At 37.6% G+C, this 8616-nt stretch overlaps 1 protein-coding gene across 1 annotated transcript in view; it reads left to right on the top strand.

Moving 5' to 3' along the window:
• Positions 1-2976: 2976 nt before the first annotated feature.
• Positions 2977-8616, top strand: part of CENPQ (centromere protein Q) — a 10553-nt gene continuing 4913 nt past the window's right edge. The window contains exons 1-4 of the mRNA XM_007936289.1: positions 2977-3078; positions 4283-4334; positions 5409-5535; positions 6117-6185. Coding sequence (XP_007934480.1) covers positions 2977-3078; positions 4283-4334; positions 5409-5535; positions 6117-6185 — 350 coding nt within the window. The remainder of the gene's footprint in view (positions 3079-4282; positions 4335-5408; positions 5536-6116; positions 6186-8616) is intronic.

Here is an 8616-nt window from a genome sequence, read left to right as displayed (position 1 = left end):
ACAGCAGCCAGGGAATGGAGCGATACGAAAGGCTGATATGCCTAAAGGTGCACAGTCCTACTCACTGGCCCGCCTGTCTCCAACCTGTACTTCACCTACACCGTGGTTAGAGCTGCTAGATTTCGGCGTCCCCCGCCCCAAGAGCCCAAACTCACACAGCCACGACCCCACTGCGCAAGCGCAAACACCACCCTGGAGGCGTAGGCCAACACCGCCCTCTCTCCAGCCAATCAAATCGTGTTCTCGGGGTGCACTCCAGGCTTGATCAAAGTGGCGAGACTTGGTAGCCCGCTTCCGGCTACAAGCGTTTCCGCTTTTTCTCTGCTCACTTCCGGTTCTACTCGGCTTTCGATTGTTTGGGCGGGAATTACTCTGAACTCGGCTAACCGGAAGACTGGAGAGAAATCAGTGGTGAGAGTGAAATCGCTTAACCCTCTGGGTTCAGCTTGGGGTGTGGCTTATGTGGCCACCAAGTTTGAGTCAAACTCAGTGGTTTGTATTTGGAGAGTGTGAGGTGATTTTTCAGGGGAAGGAAATCTGACCAGGTGTGCTTTTGGTACCACGGATTGAATTACTCTTTGGTTAATGAGAGGGAAGAGGAGTGATAATACGCGCGGTTTTCCCTCAATCATCCTTCCTCCCCTCAATCTTTTCTGCAGCCAGAACTGGGGCGAAGTGCTGCCATAGAGATAAGTGTCTTTGGGCCTTGTTGCTGCCATCAGGAGCGTTGCTACTGAGACGTGTCACTTCTGTAGGTAAACATTGTGTGTTTGGTTTGTGCCACTTTGTGCTCACCTCTAGCGCAGATAGAAGTCTAGATTGAGATGTTGGTTTCATCTAGTTTCAGCAAGCTGGTAAGGCAAAAGACAGATTAGGATGTTACTTTGGTCATGTCAGAAGAGACCATTCCCTGGAGAAAGATATCGTGCTTGGTAAAGTGGAGGGTTAGCGAAAAAGGGGAAGATCCTTGACAAGATGAATTGACACAGTGGCTATGATGATGGGTTCAGATATAGCAAGGATCATGAGGCTGGCACAGGACGGGGCAGTGTTTCATTCTGTGATCCATAGGGTCGCTATGAGTCAGAGTTCACACGAGGGTACCTAACAACAACAGCAACAATGTATACCTACAGAGTAAAGGATAAATTTTTTATTCTTATTAAATAAACTCTGGAGTCTTCATTGCAGTATGTAGTTTGGCCCAAAACTACTTTTCACCTTCTGTACCCGAGCTTCGCTGAAATTTTGCTGTTCCTGAATATACCAGTTTCTTTCAAACTGCCCTGCCTTTAGGTTTGCTGTTTTCTTCTGAATATTTAATTCCCTTTAAACCCAAACCAAGCCCATTGCCATCGTGAGTCCAACTCATAGCCACCCTATAGGACAGAGTAGACCTGCCCAAAAGCGTTTCAAGGCTGTAAGTCTTCAGAGAAGCAGACTGCCTCATCTTTCTCCCAGGAGCAGCTGGTGGATTTGAACAGCCATCCTTTTGGTCAGCAGACAAATATGTTAACTGCTGCACCACTAGAGTGCCTTCATTCCCTCCATTTTTCGCTAAATCGTTCAAAAGGAGCTCTGGTGGTGCCCTAGTTAAGCTCTAGGCTACTGTGTTGATGGTTCGAACCACAAGCTTCTCTGCTGGAGAAAGATGTGGCAGTCTGCTTAAACATTTACAGCCCTGGAAACCCTGTGGGGCAATTCTACTCTGTCCAGTAGGCTCACTATAAGTCAAAATTGACTCCACAGCAATGAGTATATAGTTCAGCGTATTTCAAACATTACATTTTTTTCTGAAAACTAATCCCTCCCCAAACACTCAACAAAAGATAGTCATTCTCTCATCTCTCTGCCCACTACAACTATTCTGTGAATTCCTGTAAGTCTAAGACCAAGTTAAAATTTTAGTCTTAACCATAGTTAAGAGTTTGGATGTTACATATAGATATTAAAGATGAATAACCACTGCTGTTGAGACAGTTCTGAGTCATAAGTACAAGGCATGTATAGCAAGTTGAGAGAGTAAGGCATTTCAAGACAAGAACACAGAATAGAGACTGAGTGTAGAGTAAGGTGTGTTAATACCACATTGCTCAAAAGCAGGTTAAAGTGATATTTTAGCTTTTGCTACTTTTTATAACTGACCTGATATTTAGTCCCCATATATGATTTGCGTTCTCTCAGGTAGTTCTTTTCTACTATTTTTCAATCTTAGTAAAAAGAAAAGCTTGAACCTTTTTGAACCTTTTCTTGTAAAAGTTTGAGGGAATAGGTTTATTCAGAGAACCTTCTTTAGTGGACTTCTATAAATCTGCATGTGGGAGCTCTGGTAGCATAGTACCTAAGGCACTTGACTGCTAACCAGAAGGCTGGCGGTTCAAACCCACCAGCCACTCCTCAGAAGGACGGTTGGGCAGTCTACTTCCGTAGTCATACCGCCTCAGAAACCCAAGGAGGGGTCTCTATGAGTCGGGTCTGACTCTGGCACATGACAATAACAACAACACAAATAGGCATGCATGTTTAAACTACATTAGCATAATTAATTCTGACTTTTTAGAAGGTAAATGAATGATGAGTAATTTAGCTGTATATCTAGCTATAAACCAAACCAAACCCACTGCCATCAAGTTGATTCCAACTCATAGCAATCCTTTAGGACAGAATAGAACAGCCCCATAGAGTTTCCTAGGCTATAAATCTTTATGGAAGCAGACTGCCTCATCTTTCTCCTGAAAAGTACCTAGTAGTTTTGAACTGCTGACCTTTTGGTTAGCAGCCAAATGCTTAACCACTACACCACTAGGGCTCCCTTTAAAAACAATACAATCCCCAAATATTCATTATGATTTAAAAAAATTTAGAAAAAGATAGTCTTTTTAACAAAATTATATGCAAGGCTTTAAACATTTTTCTGTGTCTTTTTAATCTTTACTAATTTTCAAAGTACTATATAATTCTTCCATTTAGATCAGGATGCCTGGCAAAGCAAATGCCTCCAAGAAAAAGTCTCAACAGTTAAACAAAAATACAAAAAGAAAAATGGATGATGAGGAAGTGGACTTGTCAGAGAAAGAGGTAATGGAAATATCAAATTTATCATTCAGAACTCTGTTTAGAAATACCATCTGTTCTGTGTAAAGAGAAACATGTGAAGACTATGAGTCAGAAAGGTCAATTACTAGAAAACATGGAAAGTAAAAGCTATTTTTTTAGTTTCACTAAAATTCTACTAATTCATACCATTCTGTGAGTTTTTTGTAACATGATTTGAAAATTCTTAGATAATTGTTTACTTTACTTTTAAAAATAAGCATTGACCATAGAATATTTGGGAAGGAATAATTTATGGGGCATTGCTGAGGTATTAAATGGAAAGACTAAGAATTAAGTATACATATGACTAACCAGAAGGTTGGCAGTTCCAACCCACCAGCCAGTCCTCGGAAGGAAGGTTGGGCAATCTACTTCCTTAGTGATACCGCCTCGGAAACCCAAGGAGGGGTCGCCATGAGTTGGCTCCGACTCCATGGCAGTGAGTTTGGTTTTGATTTTTATTCTTATAGCATTCATAAGTTAAAAGATGGAAGAATCTGTCAGTTTGTGGAGGAGATTTTTATTAACAGAGAAAAAATACTTTGGGAGGAATTAACTCTTTTCCTACCTTAATTCTGCCCCTCTCTTATAAATGCATTAATTAATCCACTTATAAATCCATTAATCAAATCTATTTATAAATCCAAGGAGTTCTGGTGACACCATGCCTAAGGCATTTGATTGCTAACTAGAAGGTTGGTGGCTCAAACCCATGAGCCACTCCACTGAAGAAAAATGGGGCAATCTACTTCCATAAAGATTTACTGCCTGTGAAACTCAATGGAAGTCACTATGAATCGTAATTGCTGTATGGCATTGAGTTTGGTATGGTTTATTTATAAATCCATTTCCTTGTTTCACCCTGAACATTAGGCAATGCCTGTATTTATTTTGTAGGTAAAGTGTGTAATAGTGCTTCATAGGCCAAGTGAGAAATAATTTATTAAAAGTATTCTTTGATATTGTATAAACTTTTTTATAGTATCACCACTGCCCAAGAATTGCCTTAGATGGTCCTCTGCCTATGATAAATACACACCCTTCTATAGAAGTGCCATTATACTTTTTTCCTATCTAACCAGAAGGTACATGGATATTTTTACATACATGAAAAATCTATGGAAAAGCAGTATCTTTTTATCTGATGTTAATTGTGTGTGTGTGTGTGTGTGTGTTTTTCCTCTAGGTTAGAAACACATTGAAAAAAAATAAACAACCAAAGCATCTGTCTTTTGAAGGTATTTCTTTTCTGTATATATTAACCTGCAGTCTTTCTCAAGACCAATAATTCGTGAACATATTCTCAACATCTTTTTTATAGGTTCCACAAAAGCAAGAGATAGTAATCAACAGCCACATTGACATTTTTTGCAGGAGTAGATAGTACTGATTAATCAGTTATTTTGATTAACAAATTTTATTTACTATTTTATTTAGTAGCAAAATACCATGGAGGCTTTTATGCCACTAAGTTGATAGAAACTAGAGAAAATGAAAGTGCCCTACAGTCTAGTTATTATTAATCTTTATAAAGACATATCTACTGATTTCTCTTCAAGACAAATATACTTTCTGTTCTGCCACCACTGTATAGATTAGTTTGGAGCCACTATCTAAAATTTGTTTGGAGTTAAGTACTTTTAAGTAGCTATCTTTGCTTACACATGACTTCTTCATGGAAGGATTCTTTCCTCCTTCTCAGCCAAGACCCAGTTAAGTCCTCTGGTTTTATACTCCCATAGCACTTTTCTTTTGTAATGCTTTGCATACTATAATTATAATTTTTTTAATCTCTCTTCTCTTCCGAACTAATTTTCATGTGAACTAATAGTGTATCTCTTGTTTACCTCAGTGTCCCTTACAGCATTCTATTATGCATAAAATAGTACCAATAGCATAATGGACACTAAAAGTCTACTTGTAGCTTAGTTAATCTGTTGTGTTCCAATTGCCATCCAACTTTTTGTAGAAATAGCTTTCTAATATTTTCAGTGGAGCTTTGAAAGAATTCAGGTTATATCTGAGAACCAAACTTTATGTTGATTCCTAATAATTGTAACTTGGTTCTTAAAATTATTTGTTTGGGATTCCTACATGCAAATCAGTTAAGATAACAGTAGACAGCATGTCCATATTCAATACCTAGCATGTCATGGCTGTGCAATAAAGAGGATGTTAAACAGTTCATACAGCTTCGTAATATTTTAGTCCTCAAAATTCTATAAGCTTCTTTATATAACTTTATACTTGAATCACTTTTTAAGTAAAAACATGCAAACTTCCATATTGATCATAGTCTCTTCCATCACCAGTGACAGGAAAAACAAAGCATACTAATCTAAAACAGATAAAGATAGTATCCAACAAGAGAAAAACCTGGCAACTTCTTTCAAATAGAAGCAGAGAACATTTGCAAACTATGATGGAATCAATAATAATGTAAGTATAGATTTTTTTCCATTTCACTCTATTTTCTATTTATATGTTTCTTATACATATTATCATTCTAAATGTTAGTATCTATTTTAAGATGATAGGCTATTTTTCTGTTTCAGAAAAAGATATGTCTTGTGATGATAAGAGTCTTTATTAATTTTAAAAACTTAGATTCTGTCAGTAAAATAAAAATCAGGTCTATGAATAAGAATCAAATTAAGATCTGATTTTCTACTGTCTGTAAAATGTCATCTTGTTCTGTCAGTAGGCATGCTGTAGGAAGAAGTTGAGTTCAAACTGGTACTTTAACTGGAAGTTCCCATAATAAAAGGAATACAAAGAAAATAAGAGGATTCTACCCTAGAGGAGCTGAAATCCATCAGAAGAGTCAGACACACAAATTAATAACTATAATACAACATGATAAAACCTTTTATTACCCTTATTTAAAATATAATTTTACATGAAATGTGGTTGATTCTGCCTGGTTATTGAAGAGAGAGCACTTGAGAGGAATCTGACAGAAAAGTATACATTTTATGTTACTCATTTTTCAAACTAATATTTCTTCATTTCTTTTTTAGAACAATTTTGAGTAACACTATTAAAGAAAATGAACAAATTCAGTATCATCTTAACTACCTGAAAAAAAGGTAATATAATTTGCAATTGAAGTGCAGATCAAACAAATTTTAAAATTAAGCCAGTTTCTTAGTTGCTAAAACAGATGTTTGTGAAATATGAAAGTTTTTTGTTACTGTTTTTAAGAAAATTAACATTTTGGGAATATGCATTCTACCTTGAACTGCTGCTTGCTTGTGTTTCTGAATAAGTTAATAAGTTTTAGAGAATTTGTAAGGATGAATCTGAAAACCACAAATGCTTATTTCCACAGTTCACTCTTCCTTATCAGGATTTGGAAAATTATTTTGTCAACTTCAGCTTTTCTCTTCAGCTTGAGTTTTGAACAATTTAAAGTTCACAGTTCACCATTGTTATCTCTGTTCTATTTACCCTATTTTTGTGTTTTATCTTGCCTTCATATTGTAAAACATTATTTGCACAAGCAACAAGTATACTTTTCCAAGATATCACTGCTCTTTATCTTGTGGAAAATCACAAACAAAATCATACTGTGGCCATTGATTTTCAGTGATTAGTTCTTTCAGTCATTTTACACAGCTTGTTCTTTTCATAAAAGAATGTTCTACATCTCAGTTTTAGGTTACCTCTTGCTATACATGAACTAATATTTTATTCTTGGGAAGTCCTTTGAGCTTTCACACAAAATTCTGTTAATTTTTCTTTAAGCATAATTCTCATGCCATAGGAACAAAATAGAAAAGGTAAAGTAGAGTTTTGTGTGGGTTGGAGGTTGCTGACAAAGTGAAGAAAAACTACTGAAGCTGACTTACAAACTGCTTAAAGAAATAACAACCTACATTAAAGAAAAAGGAGACAAAAAAAAAAAAATCAATATGCATATACAAACCTGAAAGTATAGCTACTTAGGGTCCTTTTAGTATAAGACAAATAGTCATGTTCAGTGTGTGAATGAGAATATTATGTGCCTAATAGCTGCTGTTCACAGTGATCACTTTGGATCGTCAAGACAAGATTAAATTCAGTAGGGGGGAAGTCAGCATAAAAGGATCAAGGCAGAGGAAGACACAGGGAGGAGCACAAGAGTTAAAGGCAACAAAGATGAATACTACTACATGCATAGTCCTGCGATAATAGTAATAACAATAATTTACAAATGGGCTCATAGATAAACATTGAAGCTGAGCAGGGGTGGGAAAGCAAACGGGACTACACCCACAAATATATATAGGCTTGACAGAGATTATCTCTACCTATGTATTTGTATGTGCTGCAGATATATCCATGAATGTTGTAGAGCATATAGGGACAAAGTTATGAATACATCTTAGTCATAACCAAACTCTATGAGACATTGAATCACTGGATGTAGAGGCTCAAGACTGTCAGCTGTCAGCCAAATGATGTTGTTGAGGCTCATAGTCTTGGGTGATACTAAAGTCACTTAACATAACATAGCCCACAAAGACAATGTTCTTCATCCTACTTTGGTGAGTAGCAACTGGGCTCTTAAAAGCTTGTGAGCAGCCATCTAAGGTGCAACTATTGATCTCTCCCTGTTCGGAGCAAAGAAGAGTGAAGAAAGTCAAAGACACAGGAAACAATTAGTCTAAAGGATTAATTGAGCATGTGTCAACCCTTAGACCAGAAGAACTGGATGCTGCCTAGCTACCACTGCTGACCACTCTAAAAGGGATCTGAATAAAAGGTCCCAGATAGAGTGAGAGAAAATGGAGAATAAAACTCAAAATCATAAAAAGAGGCCAGGCTTACTGGTCTAATGAAGACTGGTGGAACCCCCAAGACTATTGTCCTTAGATACTCTTCAAACTAAGAACTGAACTTAACCCCCATGATTCAGCTGTCAGCCAAATGATGTTGTTGTGGTGTGGTGTGGTGTGATGTGCCGTTGAGTTGTCTCCGACTCATAGCGACCCCTCCTTGGGTTTCTGAGGCGGTATCTCTAGGGATGTAGATTGCCCAGTCTTTCTTTGGAGGACTGGCTGGTGGGTTTGAACCACCAACCTTCTGGTTAGCAATCAAGTGCCTTAGGCACTATGCCACCAGAGCTCCAAATAATAGACAGGCCTAAAATGTAAACAGTAATATCAGGAGGGTATGCACTCAGAACAGTCAAGCTTATAAGAGCAATAAGACAGTATTTGCCCAAGGATAGAGCTAGGAAGGCAAGAGGCCCTGGGAAGGCAGAACAAAGGGAAAGGGTAGGCACAAGGAGGAAGTGGAAAGAATGCTGATCCAGTGGACATTGCAGTAAATGTCACAAAACAGAATGTGTGTGGATTGTTGAATAGAAAACCAATTTGCTCTGTGAACTTTCACCCATATCACAATAAAAGAAAAGATTAAATTATGCAGAAGCTATGTTGTTGTTGTTGTTATGTGCTGTCGAGTCGGACCCGACTCATAGCGACCCCTCCTTGGATTTCCGAGGCAGTATCACTACGGAAGTAGATTGCCCCA

The sequence above is a fragment of the Orycteropus afer genome, unplaced genomic scaffold (genome assembly GCF_000298275.1).
Source record: "Orycteropus afer afer isolate SDZICR_OR568_19922 unplaced genomic scaffold, OryAfe1.0 scaffold00034, whole genome shotgun sequence".
Taxonomy (NCBI): domain Eukaryota; kingdom Metazoa; phylum Chordata; class Mammalia; order Tubulidentata; family Orycteropodidae; genus Orycteropus; species Orycteropus afer.
The sequence above is the reverse complement of the archived record's forward strand: the minus strand, read 5'-3'. Positions and strand labels throughout refer to the sequence as shown.